Source organism: Emiliania huxleyi (genome assembly GCF_000372725.1).
Source record: "Emiliania huxleyi CCMP1516 unplaced genomic scaffold EMIHUscaffold_66, whole genome shotgun sequence".
Lineage (NCBI taxonomy): Eukaryota > Haptophyta > Isochrysidales > Noelaerhabdaceae > Emiliania > Emiliania huxleyi.
In genome coordinates, this window is record NW_005197053.1 from 55,316 (window position 1) to 69,147 (window position 13,832).

At 65.6% G+C, this 13,832-nt stretch overlaps 3 protein-coding genes across 3 annotated transcripts; 1 reads left to right on the top strand and 2 right to left on the bottom strand.

The window, feature by feature from the left end:
• Window positions 1–4,044: 4,044 nt before the first annotated feature.
• EMIHUDRAFT_452658 (hypothetical protein) lies at window positions 4,045–5,892 on the bottom strand. Its single transcript, XM_005762783.1, has 4 exons — window positions 5,105–5,892; window positions 4,952–5,030; window positions 4,578–4,666; window positions 4,045–4,521 (listed from the first exon to the last, which is right to left on the bottom strand). Exons 1-4 carry the CDS (start codon window positions 5,556–5,558, stop codon window positions 4,385–4,387), a joined length of 759 nt encoding a protein of 252 aa, XP_005762840.1. The 5' UTR covers window positions 5,559–5,892; the 3' UTR covers window positions 4,045–4,384.
• An 883-nt stretch (window positions 5,893–6,775) lies between these two features.
• On the bottom strand, window positions 6,776–8,929 carry EMIHUDRAFT_215597 (hypothetical protein; the record flags this gene model as incomplete). The annotated part of the gene is made up of 4 exons (XM_005762784.1): window positions 6,776–6,822; window positions 7,217–7,353; window positions 7,426–7,689; window positions 8,016–8,929. 4 exons carry the CDS (start codon window positions 8,927–8,929, stop codon window positions 6,776–6,778), a joined length of 1,362 nt encoding a protein of 453 aa, XP_005762841.1.
• A 1,304-nt stretch (window positions 8,930–10,233) lies between these two features.
• EMIHUDRAFT_105169 (hypothetical protein) lies at window positions 10,234–12,043 on the top strand (the record flags this gene model as incomplete). The annotated part of the gene is made up of 6 exons (XM_005762785.1): window positions 10,234–10,369; window positions 10,585–10,655; window positions 10,742–10,807; window positions 10,871–10,999; window positions 11,194–11,382; window positions 11,984–12,043. The coding sequence occupies 6 exons, from the start codon at window positions 10,234–10,236 to the stop codon at window positions 12,041–12,043; spliced, it is 651 nt and encodes a 216-aa protein (XP_005762842.1).
• Window positions 12,044–13,832: the final 1,789 nt, after the last annotated feature.

Genomic DNA, 13,832 nt, shown 5'->3' on the forward strand with positions numbered 1-13,832 from the left:
TGTGTGCGTGTCCCGTCTTTGTCCGGAGTGAAAGTCCAACGCGCTCGTCGGTGACGGCTTCCTCCAACCTGCGCCGCGCTCGGCGAACCTCGACAGCGCTTTCGGTGGCATGCAGCTCTTTGCGACAGAAGCCTGGAGAGCAGCTCCTCTGCTGCTCACACACTCTGCACAGCTGACACAGCCTACTGTGCGGCTGTCACAGCTGTGACAGCGATGGGCTCGCCCTCACTGGCCCTCAGTCACTTGTGCTGCGGCTTGTGTGAGCGACACTGCTCGGCGACTGCCGGCACACTGTGAGACCATGGGTGAGAGGTCAAACCACGCTACCAGCGCTTGGTCACATCGGCCCCGAGGTCAGATCCATCTACTCTGTTGATGACAAGACTTGTCTACCGGCTGGAGCCGAGCAGGAGGGCTTGGCGCACAACCCCTGTTCAACTCACCCTCCACACCCCGTATGTTTCATTTCTTTTTCGTCGGCTCGAGTGTGTGTGCCCCCCTTAAAGGTGTCTCTCAAGGCGCCCATGGGCTACTGCCTACTCCCTGTTGCCCCGCTCCTTCCACCCCTCCGTGTATGGGCGAACGCCGAGCCGGGCCGCCGCATCAGCGCGAGCTGCCACCCACGGCCGACCGATTGGCCTCGGCGGTCGCCGCCTCCACCCCCTCCCCTAGCCTCCGCCGCAGCCTCGGCGGTCGCCGCCTCGGCGACGGCCTCAGCCAACACCAGCCTCGTCCGTCGTCGCCTCCGCCGCCACCGCCGCCGCGCCCACCCTCGGGCTCGGCCCCGCCGTGACGCCGAACCGAATCCTCTCCTCGTTGAGAGCGCCGCGAGAAGCCGGAGCATCCCCTCCTTGTCCAACTGCGCGGGCTTCTCACTGCCCCGGCGCCCACGCCTCGACCTTCTTGGGCAGCAGCTGGTTCGACAGGTCCTCTCCGTGGCCTAGGCAGCCGCCTCCGCCCGCGCCCCAGGTGAAGACGGCCCCGTCGGCGGTGAGTGCGAGGCTGTGGTTGTCTCCTGCCGACACAGCGACGACGCGCCGGCCCGCAAAGGCCTCGACCTTCTTGGGCAGCAGCTGGTGCTGCTCGTCGCCGTGGCCCAACATGCCAAAGGAGCCACTGCCCCAGCTCCAGACAGCGCCGTCGGCGGTGATGGCGAGGCTGTGAAAGTATCCCGCCGACACGGCGACGACACGCTGGCCAGCCAAAGCCTCGATCTTCTTCGGCAGCAGCTGGCTCTGCTCGTCGCCGTGGCCCAGCTGGCCTGAGGTTCCCCAGCCCCAGCTCCAGACGGCGCCGTCGGCAGTGATGGTGAGGCTGTAGCGGGCTCCAGCCGACACGGCGACGACACGCTGGCCAGCGAAGGCCTCGACCTTCTTTGGCAGCAGCTGGTTCTGCTGGTCGCCGTGGCCCAGCTTGCCCTCGTCTCCCCCGCCCCAGCTCCAAACAGCGCCGTCGGCGGTGATGGCGAGGCTGTGGCGGGCTCCAGCCGACACGGCGACGACACGCTGGCCAGCGAAGGCCTCGACCTTCTTTGGCAGCAGCTGGCCCTGCTGGTCGCCGTGGCCCAGCTGGCCAAAGGCTCCATTGCCCCAGCTCCAGAGAGCGCCGTCGGCGGTGAGGGCGAGGCTGTGAGAAGTTCCCGCCGACACGGCGATGACGCGCTGGCCCGCCAAGGCTTCGACCTTCTTCGGCTGCCACTGGGTCTGCCGGTCGCCGTGGCCCAGCTGGCCAGGGCCTCCATTGCCCCAGCTCCAGACGGCTCCGTCGGCGGTGAGGGTGAGGCTGTGCAGACCTCCAGCCGCCATGCTCACGACGCGCTTTCCGCCCAGCGGTGAAGGGAGCCGGGTCGGCGTGTTGAGCCGCGTCACGCCCTCGCCGTGACCGAGGAAGCCTGGCTGCCAGCTCAGAGCCTTGCCGCACGACGAGAGCCGCCCCTCGCCGACGATGAAGAGGCTGTGCGAGGAGCCTGCCGCTGCCCTCGCCGGTGGGTTGGACTCGCGCAGCAGCGCCGAAAGGCACAGCCACCGCACGGCACAGCTCTCGCCCTCTGGCTGCGCCGGCAGCTCGAAGCCGCGCTCTTGCGCCCACAAGCGGATGCCCTCCAGCGCAAGCGAGACGTGGAAGAGCAGCGAGACGGCCGCGACGCGAGCGATGTCGGCGGGGCTGTCGAAGCGGGAGATGACGCGCGCGAGAAGCTCGAGGGGCAGGTCGGTGAGGGGGCAGCGTGCGGCGGCGGCGGCGGCGGCGGCGAGGCGGCGCGAGCGGCGCTGTGGGGTGGACATCGCGAGAAGAGAAAACGACTGCGCGCTGCCTTTTTGGCGGCCCGTTCCTGCGTGGGATTGTGCGCGAATCCGTTTCAACATCCGTAGAAAGAAAGAACGTGGCCGCCGCCTACCTAAGGATGGCATGTTGGTGTCAGCACCGCCTTCCCATCCTCCGCTCGAGTGCCCCCCCCCCCTAACCACCACCACAAGCGTAAGAATCTCGGGCGCACAGACAAACCCACCTCACTGCCCCGGCGCCCACCCCTCGATCTTCTTGGGCAGCAGCTGGTTGGACAGGTCCTCTCCATGGCCTAGGCGGCCGCCTTCGCCCTCGCCCGTCGCCCCAGGTTAAGACGGCGCCGTCGGCGGCGAGGGCGATGCTGTGGAGGGACCCAGCAGACACAGCGACGACGCGCTGCCCAGCCAAGGCCTCGAGCTTCTTCGGCAGCAGCTGGTTCTGCCGGTCGCCGTGGCCCAGCTTGCCAAGGGTCCCTTCGCCCCAGCTCCAGAGAGCGCCATCGGCGGTGATGGCGGTGCTGTGGTAGCCTCCAGCCGACACAGCGACGACGCGCTGGTCAGCCAAAGCCTCGACCTTCTTCGGCAGCAGCTGGCTCTGCTGGTCGCCGTGGCCCAAGACGCCGGCGCCTCCCTGAGCCAGAGCTATGGGCGCCGAGTTCGCCACCCAATTTGTGTTAAAACGGAAGCAGGGCTTTTGGTTCGTTAACTGTAGACCACACGGACGCGCGGCCGGCGGCTGAGAAGTCCACTCATCCCCTCTTCCTGGTCACTGACGGGAGCACTGGTCGGCGTGTAGACCCCAAGATGGCGCTGTTCGCGCCTCCCGTCCACCACTACCGATCAGGTGGCCGGCCTGGGTGCCCCCCAGGCGGGCGGGAAAGGGCGCAAAGCTCCGTTTCATTGCCTACCCCTGTAGTTATGGCTAGTGCCATTCACTGTGGCACAGCTCGCGTTACAAAACCTTGATTTGACCATTTGCGCAAAGGTACATCTCGGTGCCTTCCAGAGGCAGCTGCGACCCCGCCGAGTAGACGGCGTCACACAGCAGGTGGCGCGGTGTGACGCCGTCCACTCGGCTGGGTCGCAGCTGCCTCTGCGCGTCCTGGGTATGTACCTTTGTCGCGCGCCAGAGACGACTCGACGCCGCTGAGATCAGAGATCAAGCTCTGACAGGTCACACGTCGCTCCTTTGACGCCGACGTGACTCACCCGTGCAGATCACATCATGACACGGTCTCGATGCGCTCGGTACGACGCCTGCGACCCGTCTCGGGTCAGGTGGCACGACGCTCATCGCGCCTACCAGCGCTGCCGTACAGGTTGCCACGACGAGGTCGAGCACGCTTCTATACGCTCGCCCAGCCTTCCTTTCCATCCCATTAGGCAGTCTGGGAACGGTGGCGGTCAGAGGCAAAGCCTACGAGGGGTGGTGGAACCACATGTCACGGCTACTGCCGGCTCGACCCCACGATAGCCTCCGAAGGCTGACTTTGCGGCACCATCATCGGACGATGTCGACGAGTTGGGTCGCTCTCGCGGTAGCCAGATGACCTCTCTTCCTAGGATCATCGGCCATGGCCGCAGGGAGCGCGGGGGAGGGCGCTGGAAGCAACACGGAGCTCCGTTGGAGACGTTTTCAAGATATTAGCGTGCGTCAGACTGAGTGAAATGGCACTAGCCTTTGACATAGTGGCGCGAGACGAGACACGAGAGTCCGCGCCTGTGTCGTCGTGTCGTGCCTGAGAGAGCGGCGTCCGGCGAGTGTCGCATCGTAGTCATTACTACAGGATCGATCAAACCATGACGACACACAGACTGCAATACTTCATGTGTCACACAGGCACTATAAAAAAAATGGCCACGGCCCACGCGAGGAATGGCGAGACCCGAGACTGCTGACTGTGGCTCTCGTGGCGAGAGAGGGACCTCGTCCTCGATCTCTAGCGCGCAGAGCCTCCACTCCGCCTCGGAAGCATCGCGGTCGCGTAACACTATGGCCTACAACCTCCCGACTCGCAAAAGTCGCTCACACGCCCCCCCAAACTTGACACCAGGGGGGCGCGCCGCCGCCGCCGCCGCCGCCGCCGCCGCAACGGACCCACTCACAGCTTTTTGCCGGCGCCCGCGCCGTCGGCGGGCACGGCGAAGCGCTCCGCGTCGGCGACGAGCCCAAGGACGGAGAGCCGCACCGCCGTCTCCGTCAGCTTTGCGCGCCGGAGCACCGTCTTGGCGAGGCGGCCTGTAGAAAAAGAAACACGCGCGCCTGAGACGGAGGTGTGGCGCGCGGCGGCAGACGCGCGTGATGAGACGGGCCTCGCAGCCACTTTGAGGAGGCGCACGACGTGTCGAGGAAGGTTGCGATCGGCTTGAGCCGCGTCTCGAACCTGTGGTGTCCACAAGCTCACTCACGGCCGGCTCAGGCCGCGTCTCGAACCGGTTCACCACCCCGCCGCCCAGCTCATCAGATCATATCTCCCCATATCTCCCCATATCTCCCCATATCTCGAACCGGTTCACCACCCCGCCGCCCAGCTCATCAGATCATATCTCCCCATATCTCCCCATATCTCCCCATATCTCGAACCGGTTCACCACCCCGCCGCCCAGCTCATCATATCATATCTCCCCATATCTCCCCATATCTCCCCATATCTCCCCATATCTCGAACCGGTTCACCACCCCGCCGCCCAGCACGCGCTTTGTCGTGTCGCCTCCTCGGCCGAGCCGCTCGATTGCGATGCGCGCGCCTACGCCCAACGTCCTCTCGGCTGGAGCTCCACGCCCCTCTCACTGCCGGGCCGCCCGCCGCCAACGCGCGCGCCGGCGAGCAGAGCGTCTGCGAGGCTCCGGTCCGAGGCGTCCCCCTCGTCCGGGGGGCAGCCGAGCGCCGCGCGCGCAACCTCGCTCGGGAACTCGAAGAGGAGGAGGAGCTGCCTCGCCACGCACCACGACCAGACCATCCTGTGCGTCTCCTCCACGCGGAGCACCTCGTCGTCGTCCTCGTCGCCGCCGCCGCCGTCGCCGTCCGAGACGGCGCGCAGCAGCTCGTAGTCACCGGCGGGCAGGCCGGTGTGCGGCGGCGGCTCGTGCAGCGCCAGCGTGAGGAAGGCGAGGGTGGTGTGCGTGCCGTTGACCGTCAGGATCTTCCGCCGGTGCAGAAAGTGCGCCTCCGCGTCTGACTCTGGCAATCGGATGGTCGGGCCGGCAAAGGGGGCGCGGGCGAGCACCAGCCGGAGGCCGGTGCGGGGGCGCGGCGTGGTGTCGGGCGGCGTCATCAAGACGATCTCACCCTGCCACGGCTCTGCCCGGGTGGCAACCTCGCTCTCCGACACGTCGCAGGCGGTGCAGACGCGGTCGACCAGCAGCGGCAGCAGGCGCAAGGCCCGGTACTCGTCGCGTGCTCCAAGCTTCTCCACCGCGGCGTGGTCGTTTTCCGCCGCGTACAGCCGCAGAGTACCACCGCCCAAGCGCGCCGGGTCCGCGCGGCCGAGCGCGGCCACCAGCGGCTCGATCCCTTTCTGCAGCGCGGGGCCGAGGGAGGAGGAGACGGAGGTGGCGCACGCGGCGACGCTGTCGAGGGAGGCATCGTCGAGCGTGAGCAGCAGCAGCCCGTCGTACCCTCCCGCGCCGCCCTCCGCCAGCAGCGGGCGGACCGCTGCCCCCTCCGCCCGCACCGCCCGCAGCGTGCACGTCGTCTCGCCGTTGACGGTGAAGGCCACCAGGCAGCCGTGCTGTATCGGGGCCCAGGTGGCGGAGGGGCGCTGGAGGACGACCAGCCCGCCGCCGTGCTCCTTTGCCCCGGCAGCGAGCGCGGGCAGCACCAGGCCCAGCCCAAGCCGGCCAGCGCCGACGTGGACGTGCACAGCCGGCGCCTGCGCGGTCGCCTCCACCGCCGAGTCGCGCGCCTTGGCCTCCGTCAGCCGCGCCAGCTGCCTCAGGTGCGCTGCCTGCCTGGCCACGGGCAGCATCCGCACCGCCGCAATCGACAGGCCGGCACCGACTTCGCCGCGAGAGCCCTTTGCAGCGCCTGCGCGGTGGGCCTGGTAGTCCATCCTCCAGACCATCAGCGCGCCGAAGTCCGCTTCGACGCGGTAGTGCTCCGCCCGCCCGTACACCCCGCCGCTCGACGAGCTCTGCCGCCGCACTGCCGGCGAGAGCGCCGGCGAATCCGTCTCTGAGCCGGTCGTGACGCCGTCGAGCGAGCGGCGCGAGAGGGAGTCCTCCGCGGGCGCCTCGCCGAGCGCGCCGAAGGCGGCGCCCTGCCTGTGCCTCTGGTAGGCGGACCGGTATGATATGGCGGCCGGCGTCGCCATCGACTCGTCCACGGCAGAGCTCAGGCGCAGCCGCGACGCCCGCGCGAGGCCGGGGCCGTCGCTCTGGACGATACCGACGCCATGCTCGGCCGCGATGGATGACTCCCGCACGATCTTGGCGGTGGAGTCATCCATGGCGGACGCTTACTTTAGCGGGGCGTTTGCGGAATCTAGAGTTTTTAGACTCCACAGGTGGCGAAAAAGGAGAAAAACTCGGTGTCCAAGCCTCGCCAGCTGGGGGGGGCGACAGGGGGGACGTGGCCTGAGTGATGTGTACGCCCACTCAGGATGTGTGGCAGCCCGCTGGCTGTGTGTCTTGTGAGCTTGTTTGTGTCTGTGTGTCGCTCGTGCGTGTCGTCATCATCTGTGTCTAGCGTCCACCCATACCGCGTCGGTGTCCAGTCCGAGCCTGACTGTTCTTCACCTTCCTACATACATACATGCCAGCTTCCCTTCTCTGCTTCCTCCTCAGCTTCCCAAGCCTCGCACCGCCACCGCCCACTCCACCGCCCGCGGTTCCGCCGCCGCCGCCTCCACATCCGCTTCGGCCACCTCCCGCGCCACCAGCTTCCCCGCCGCCGCCGCATTCGCCCTCGCCACCGCCGCCGCCATGCTTGCACCCTTCGCCTCTGCCGCTGCCGGTCCCCCGCGCGCCCGGGCCTTGAAGGTGACATCTCCGCTCGCCATGGCGCGCAACAAGTAGACGCGCGACTTGAGTTCCTCCAGGCCCGCGTCCCAGTCGGCAGGCGAGATGAGCCTACGCAGCTCGTGGCGTGGTGAGTTGGCTCTTCAACGACACCGGTGGCCGCGGGCGGCCGTGGCGACGAACCCCGCGTCCTTTGAGTAGAGCTCGGCGACCAGCTCTCGGATTTGGCCACTCCACCGCTCGAGGCTCTCGTCAACGGTGGCGGCACTAAAAGGACCGGACAGCAGGCGGTCGACGGCGGCTTCGTACTCGCCCTTGTAGCTCTCGGCCATGGTGCGGATCAGCGGGTCGCAGGAGGGAGGCATCTGCATGAGCCCGGGCCCCTCAGCGCCATGAGGCTCGCACTTGGCCTCGGTGTTGTCCCACTCATCGGTGACGAAGAGGAACCTATACCGCCAAGACGGTGTCGAGATGAGCCTAGGCGGGCCGGACGCTATGCCAGCAGCGGCGTGGAGAGGATCCCGTCAGCGGGGGTCGCGCCCGGAGCAGTAGACGGGAGGGCGAACGAGTTGTCCATGTCCCATGCCACCAGCCAGAGCCACTCCTACGGTCGAGAGACTACCGATATGGGGCAAGCTGCTCAGGTAACGGTTCCTTATGCACGCATGAACCACTCCGTGTGGAGAGTGAAGGAGCTAGTGAAGGAGAACTAGGCTTGGGGCTCCTTGTCGCGCTTGATGCCGTCATAGAAATAAAAGTTGTGGTTGGCGCACCCCTCGGGGCTACAGTAGAAGTGGAAGGGGCCATCGTCCGCGCGGATGGTGCGGTCGACGGCGAAGAAGCTGGCCAGGTTGGGGACATTAAAGTACCTCTCAAGATGGCGGCGAGGCGACCCCTCTTTGTTGCCACTGGCCTTGAGCCAGTCGTCGATGATGAGCTCATTGAAGAGGAGGATGTCGTCGACCGACGCCTCGTCCTCATTCGTCTCGAGCGCATCGTGCAGCCGCTCCTTCGTCAGTGGGGCGAGAGGGAGCGCGCCGGCGGTCGGCCACACCTCCTTGTAGAGGTTGCCCTCGCCATCGTCTGGCCCGGTTGCGAAGCGGCTGCGCGTGAAGCGGCCGTCGACCGACTCGATGTTGGCGTAAAGTCCCGTCCGCCCATTGATGGTGACGATAGCGTGGTTGGCTCGTGGAGCGGCGACGCCCATCCAGCGGAAGAGCTGGTAGGCGAGTCGGTCCCTTAGTTGGGAGGGGTCGTTGTTCATCGAATGAAACAGCAGCTTTTTTACGCCAAAGAATCGGCCTTCCTTGTCATATTTGTTGAAGGACACCTTGAGCGACAGCTTGGAGCAAACGCGAGCACCAGAGATGTCCAGTTCTCCGGCCGCCATTTTATCGGGCGTCGCGTTCTCCACACAACCGATCCAGGAGCCGACACTCCCCTTGTAGCGGATGCCCACCTTGTCGTAGCTGACTCCCTCGTAGACCAACGTTCCGGGGACCCACTCCTCCGCGGTGGGATCGTCGTCGAGGAACTTCATGTTCTCCGGGCTGAGCCGCAGCTCGAACTGCTGAACCTGTGAGTGGTCGTAGAGGAAGGCGATGGCGTCGTCGGGCTCCGGGATCATCCCGGCTGCCAGTTCCCCGCGGGTTGTGTAGGAGGCGACCGAGGAGAAGAGACTGCTCATGGGCGATGCCCTCTGAATCCACCCCAACCACTCCGCCATCCCACCATTCCACTCGTGCGACGCACGGTGGCCAACAGCGAGGGGCAGGAGCCCAACAAGAGCAACAAGAGCGAAGAGGGTGCAAACGAGGGCGCGGCGTCGATGTGGCAGACCCTCCTCGATCATGCTTTGTCGGGCGTCGGCCGTCCCCAATTCGTCTGCCGCTATGTCTGAGCGACTCCCTGGTTGTGTTTTCTTTCTTTCTTTAGAGGACGCGGTGCAGCTGCCGAGGCCGCCACCGACGCCTCCCCCAGACCCAGAGTATCGAGCTGGGGGCGTGAGTAGAAGGGCGCCCCCCTCCCTGGAAGCGATGTCCGCCTGCTCCCTGCCTGCTCACCGACCGAGGTGACACCTTCGGGCAAGGGCCTAGAAATTTCGCGCCTGCCTCTCCCTTTCTCTCTCTCTCGGGTACGTACGTAAGAGCTACATACACTGAAAAAGCACGATTCTGAAGTTGGACCCTCACCCCTCAGCACCCTCTAGAGTCTAGTTCCCTGACGACCCTGAGGAAACTCCGTGGAAATCATCACGACGACGTGAAGGGTCGTTTGGCTGCTTCAACGACGGGTTCGGCTTGAACAACTACACGGGTACCCAACGCGGCCAAAGGATATCCACCTCGACAACCTCGAGAACGTAGGTAGGTAGGTAGGTAGAAAGGTGAAGAACAGCCAGGCTCGGACTGGACACCAACGCGGTATGGGTGGACGCTAGACAGATGATGACGACACGCACGAGCGACACACAGACACAAACAGGCTCACAAGACACACAGCCAGCTGGCTGCCACACACCCTGAGTCGGCGTACACATAACTCAGGGCCACATCCTCCCTGTCGCCCCCCCCAGAACGTATTTCATTGTTCACAGCTGCCTTCACAGCCGGGCTGGCCCGGGGGTGCTGAAAGCTGCACAAAATGGGTGAAAGAGCCCTCCCGACCGGCATGCTCGCGGCCGCCAGGGACGGCGACGTCGAATGCCTCCTGACTTTCCTCGACGACGGCGTCTCAGCCAACGCCGGCAACGTCATCGGCCAGACGGCGATGCACATTGCTAGCATCTGGGGGCACGTGGATGTCGTGGACGCGCTGCTGGACGCCGGCGCCAACCCGAACCAGGAGAACGACGACGGCCTCCCGCCGCTGTACTTTGCCGTCCGCAACAACCGGCTCAGCGTCGTGCGTTTGCTGCTCGACCGCGGCGCAGTCATCCGCGACCTCGACCGGCTGCTCAAGGTTTCCGAGGAGGAGGTGGCGGCGGTGCTGATGCGGAGCGGTCCGCGAAACGAGCTGACGCAGGCCATCAAGGCGCTCGACCTCGACAAGCTCAAGGAGCAGCGGCGCTGGCGAGCTCCTCGGAGGCGGAGCCAATCCGCGGAAACCCTTCCCGGAGCCTTGCGTGGTAGGAGCTGCTGGATGCGGGCAAGATCCTCGAGAACGAGAGCTGGAAGGACGCGCGCGGCAGGACGCCGCTGCACTACGCGAGCTTCGCGACCGTCGCCATCGCCGACGAGCGAGCGGACCAGGGCGAGGCGGACCCGTACGGCGACGGAGCGACGGCCCGGCGGCGCCGCGCGGAGGTCTTGTCTTCAAAGAGCGACAGTGTCCTACTCCTAGGCGCGAGCGACGGCCTCTCTGCCCTCGAGCTGGTGGTGCAGGCGGTGGCGGCGAGCGGCGGGGAGGCGGCGGTCTGCGAGGCGTGCGACGCGGACGGTTGCAGCCTCACGAGCTAGTGATTCACTCTGAGTGAGTGTTGAGTGATGATGTCTGCGAGGCGTGCGACGAGCTGGACGACCGCGGGATCAGCCCGCTGCATAGCTTGGTGCAGGCGGGCCCCCACGTGCGGGCTGCTCTTGCCCAGTAGTAGTCATCATGAAGGACTGAGGGATATTCGTCGCCGCAGGCGGGGCACGTGCGGGCTGCGGGTATGCTGCTCCGCGCCGGCGCCGATGCAAACGTGCAGTCTGCGCCTGCCAGCGACGAGTACACATCCGGGCAGTGGGGCAAGCTCAACGCGGAGGGGGAGATGGAGGTGCTGCGCGCAGGCATGAGCTCACGCAGATGCGCGCGCCGTTTGGTGGTTCAAGACACACGGAGTGATCAACCATTGATGGGGACAGGCCTCGACGTCACGCCGCTACACCTGGCGCTGGACACCGAGGAGCCGAGAGCACGCCGAGGTGGAGCCGCGAAGAGACGCCGTTCACGGGCTGCAGCTGTGAGCAGGAGCCGAGCACGCCGATGGTCGAGCTGCTGCTCTCGCACCGCGCCGACCCAAACTTGCGCGACCAGCAGGGCCGGTCCGCGCTGCACTTGGCGCTCGACTTCGAGGAGGAGCGGGGCGGCATCGACCTCGCGCTGTGCGAGAAGCTGCTTGCGCACGGCGCACGACCCTTCCCTCGGCATGGCCTGGCCGTGAACGATTGGCCAATGCGTCATCAACCAATAGTCATCAACCATTAGGCGCCGACCCTTCCCTCGGCAGCAGCGAGATCGGCATGGCCAACGGCTGCATCCACGCCGCCGCCGCCGCCAGCGAGGCTGCCCCTGCTGTGCAGCAGCCGCTGCAGCGCCGCGGAATGACCCGTCAACTCGCCGATGACTCAGGTGGGGGTCGTGCGGTTGCTGCTGCGGCACGGCGCGTCTCACTCGGCGCCGGGCAAGGGCGGTTGGACGCCGCTCGCCATCGCTGCGCGGGCGGGATCCGCGGGCGCCGCCGAGCCGCTGCTGCTCGCCGGCGAATGAATATGGATGTCCTGAGGTCACCGCGGGCGGTGAATGACTCAGGCGGCGGCGAGCTGTGCTCGTGGCCGCCTAGCCCACTCGCCACAAAAGGTCACTCGCTGCACGCACCCCGTTCGTGCAGGCGTGGTCGAGGCGTTGCTCGCCGCCGGCGCGGACCCCGACGCCGTGTCTCCGTCGGGCAAGAGCGCGCGAGAGCTGGCGACCGTCCGACAACAAGAAGGCAGAGGCTGCTCGGAGCCTTCCCGGAAGCGTCTCGGAAACCTTGCTGCAGGCGACCATCAACAAGAAGGCGAAGGTGATCGCGGCGATCGAGGCGCACGCCTGCAGCTGAAGCGCAATCGGCCGCTCGCGTTGTTGTCGCATCCCTGGAATGTCGAGCGGCGACGATGCGCGGGGACGGGGAGAGGGGACGGGCGGGGGGGGGGAGACCAGGGAGCACATCACTCAATACTGAGGTACTATGATCCGACACGGATCTAAAGTGAAAGGGTGGGGTAGGGGAGAAGTACTCTTGAGGGAAACATTGGACCGTCGGGCCCCGGGGACTGGCCAGCCCGACTAACACACCATTTTGCGGTCCTGAGCGGCCGTCTCGGAGCAGAAGCTTCCCTGCCTCCTTAGCCATGTTGCGCGGTGCCCTCGCGCCATCTTGGTCCACGCACTGTGCTCGCAAGTAAAGCGTCTTCACAGGTCGGTGCAGATATACGCCTCCGACCTTCGAAAGGGTGGCTGCCTACCCCAAAGCCTAGCCCGGAGCATCGATCTCTCTTGACGATTTCACTTTGAAACGCTGGTGCAGATGGGGTTTTCTCTATAGAAGTCGGAGAGCCTTGCGTCCAAGGAGAGGCAGCGTGCGGCTCCGTGGACTCAGCCATCTCCCGCGGGTGAGAGGGCGAGAGGACGCATGCCCGCCCTCTGAGGCGGCCGTCCGTGCGTCCGAGTCGGGGAGGCAAACACACAACCATCCTCGCGGGTGTGGGCGGCCTTCTCGGCCCGCTATGCTAACCCAAAGTCGGCCCTTCCTCGTGGTCGGCTTCGAAGGCCCAATAGCCCTAGGAAGCCGGAGCTAAAGGGCCCGGATTTTTCGGCGCTAACCCTAGGGGAAATCGCTCCGGAATAGTGTTCCCGGCACCATCGGGCGGCGCCACACGGATGGAGGGAATCGGGTTTGCCATCGATCGGCGGGCCGTGAGGGCGCTGAGAACTCAAGGCTGAGTTTTTGCTCCACTTTCGATGTGGCGGAGTATAAGAAATCGAAGCATTTCTGGCGAGGCGGCAGACGTCTGGGCGCCTGAAGCACGTTCTAGAGACTAGACACTGAGGGAGGGAGCTGGCAGTTGCGCAGGGAGAGAGCTCCTACTAGCGTCTAAGAGAGAGAGAGAGAGAGAGAGAGAGAGAGAGAGAGAGAGAGAGAGAGAGAGAGCGAGAGAGAGAGAGAGAGAGAGAGAGAGAGAGCGAGCGAGCGAGCGAGAGAGAGAGCGAGAGAGAGAGAGCGAGAGCGAGAGAGAGAGCGAGACGATCGAGTTTCAAATACCCACGTGTAGAGCTCGCTAACGCTATTACGGTCGGTGAGCCGACACAACCGCCGTCGTGCATCGAGGCGTTTGCTCTGCACTCTGTCTGCGTCGCCAACTCCGTGCAACGCAGTCTGCAAAACTCCATCCAACTGGCTCGTGCGTCGTGGTTGTGTGTGTGTGCGAAATCTGAGTTCTGAGTGAGAGGCACTTCTTCGGGCTTTCGGCTCCCCCCCCCCCACCCACCCACCCACACACACACGTCACCCCCGCTCATCATGCGCTCCCTGTGCGCTCGTCACTCTGCCGGAAGTGTGTATCGCGCGCCTTGCGGGGGGGGCGCGGGGAAAAGAGGAACCTCTTAGCGCCATCGCCACGGTGCTGCGTGTGAGTGAGTATTCTTGATACGAAACCACGACGACACACACCAGTCGACTCGCATCGGTTGCCTCCCTGAACGGCGGAGCTATTCTCGCGCCCACACCACACCTGGCTCCAACGTGGACACGCCCATAGCTGGGGACACTACTAGGTCACGCATGGCATCACAGAAGTTTTATCTCTGGGCCCCGAAAGGCATCTCTAGCAGTGTCGTTACACATGCCC

What these genes read in the sequence shown, in the direction of transcription:
- EMIHUDRAFT_452658 (XM_005762783.1), bottom strand. Translation starts at nt 5,558, where the DNA reads ATGACGCCGCCCGACACCACGCCGCGCCCCCGCACCGGCCTCCGGCTG. An exon ending in CGCAGACGCTCTGCTCGCCG is followed by an intron (nt 5,031 to 5,104) that starts GCGCGCGCGTTG and finishes CGTTGGGCGTAG; the next exon opens with GCGCGCGCATCGCAATCGAG. An exon ending in AGGCCCGTCTCATCACGCGC is followed by an intron (nt 4,522 to 4,577) that starts GTCTGCCGCCGC and finishes CTTTTTCTACAG; the next exon opens with GCCGCCTCGCCAAGACGGTG.